This window comes from Acyrthosiphon pisum, unplaced genomic scaffold (genome assembly GCF_005508785.2).
Source record: "Acyrthosiphon pisum isolate AL4f unplaced genomic scaffold, pea_aphid_22Mar2018_4r6ur Scaffold_919;HRSCAF=1383, whole genome shotgun sequence".
NCBI classification, from domain to species: Eukaryota; Metazoa; Arthropoda; class Insecta; order Hemiptera; family Aphididae; genus Acyrthosiphon; species Acyrthosiphon pisum.
In genome coordinates this window covers 1-1,919 of record NW_021779252.1, presented here as the reverse complement: position 1 = coordinate 1,919, position 1,919 = coordinate 1, and the positions used below count along the sequence as shown (strand labels likewise).

The 1,919-nt window shown below is 33.9% G+C and overlaps 1 protein-coding gene across 1 annotated transcript; it reads left to right on the top strand.

The window, feature by feature from the left end:
• The first annotated feature begins 1,265 nt into the window (after positions 1-1,265).
• LOC100570770 (craniofacial development protein 2-like) lies at positions 1,266-1,862 on the top strand. The gene has a single exon (XM_008190745.1). The coding sequence runs from the start codon at positions 1,266-1,268 to the stop codon at positions 1,860-1,862; it is 597 nt and encodes a 198-aa protein (XP_008188967.1).
• Positions 1,863-1,919: the final 57 nt, after the last annotated feature.

Genomic DNA, 1,919 nt, shown 5'->3' with positions numbered 1-1,919 from the left:
AAACATGCAAACATGGTTTTCAAACATTCCCGCCTTAGACCGAATACCGCCAAAGTGGTATGAGTCATACGTTGCGTTTTAATACAGAATATGTCCTTTTGTCGCTGTACAACACAGATTCTGGAGAAATGTCTTTCCATTCACTAGATGTTAAAATAAAATTGAAACTCATTTTGTTTGTATTTGAATTATCAGAAGATTCATCTAGATCAGTATTTATGATTTCATTTTCATCGCACGGTTCTGAATTTGATTCATCAATTCCAATAACTGTATTAGTGTCATATCGGTTTGTATTACAATAGTGTATAGGTAATCAGAAGATATTTCTTTAATGTTCCTCATCTTAGCACTAAGGCGTTTCCATACTTCATTTTTTTGCCCACTACATGACCATTAACATAAATATTTGCTTTTTCATCCTTAAGACATTTTTTCAAATCATCAATAGGGAATATTGAAGGCCATCCCCGATTCATTGGGAATTATTAAAATCTGTAAAATGTAGTAAAATTAAAATGTTAAGTTACACCGTGTACAAAAGTCTAAGATTAACTAGATTATTTTGTATGAACTTTATTAATTATAAATCGTTATTTTTGGTTAAAATAAAATGTCCAAGATGTTTGTATCTATAATTTTTAAGATAATTAGAAAAAACTAAAAACAATTGCGGATAAACGGGAATATTTACCCATACCCAATAATAATTGCTGACAAAAATTACGGGTTTACCATTTACGGGTGCCAGGGTCAGTAATACTCCAGCACCCAAGACTCAAAAAATTTAAAATTTTAATTAATAAAAAAAATTATTTTATACATTCTATGGATTTTTTACATAGGTTGCCATTTAAAAGTCAAAAGTTGATAATGATATCAACTACAAAAAAAAGGGTTAAAATAAAAGGGTTCATGAAAATGTTAGACTGTTATAACATTTTGATATTTGAAAAAGAAAATTTTGAAAAATGTTAATACTTTTGAAATAATGAGTGTCTTACGTTAAATATATTAAAAATTTCTCATAGTTATAAATAGCTCAAAAAGACTCGAAATCGTTTTAACATTTTACCATGTGAGGACAATTTTAAAGGCGTAGGGAAAGTGGCGCTCCCATCGCCCAGTGTTCCTTGATAAGTACACTGCAATAGCCCTACTCTGACCTTTAGTGGTTGGGGTAGTCTGGTCCTCCAGGTTGGGGGTTTAGCGCAGGGTTAACAACCCTGCCTAGTAAAACAACCTTTGTTCAGGACTCAAACAACATGCCTCGGGATAGATTATTTGGTAAAAAGACTGGAAAACGGAATTCGGAATTATTTTGTGGCACTTGGAATGTACGGACTTTATATAAGCAAGGAGCAGCATTGAATTTAGTAAGAGTAGCAGAGAAGTATAAAATCAGATGCATAGCCCTTCAAGAAGTGAGGTGGGAAGATGCAGGGTCTAGTAAAATATCTCAGACAACCATCATAAACGGAAGTAGTGCACAAGGACATAGGTTAGGGACTGGTTTCGCGATTCATGAATCAATAATTCACATGGTGAAGGATTTTAAGGATATTAGTCCAAGAATCTCCACATTAACACTAAAGACCAGAGATTTTCAAATAGTCCTAATTAATGCCCATGCACCAACAGAAGAAAAAGACGATGAAGAAAAGGAAGAGTTTTATTCTACACTAGAAGACGTAATGGATACAGGAGTTGGTGATGTAAAAATAGTTCTAGGAGATTTTAACGCAAAAATCGGTAAGGAAGCGCTGTATAGAACGGTGATTGGGACACATAGCCTACATGAAACCTCGAATGACAACGGTATGAAGCTGATCAGTTTTGCAGTAGAAAAGGACTTAGTGTAAAAAGCACTATGCTCCCACGCAAGGACATTCATAAGTACACTTGGATATCCCCTGATG

Bases quoted from the DNA above. Each gene is read 5' to 3' on its own strand.
- LOC100570770 (XM_008190745.1), top strand. From the start codon at position 1,266: ATGCCTCGGGATAGATTATTTGGTAAAAAGACTGGAAAACGGAATTCG.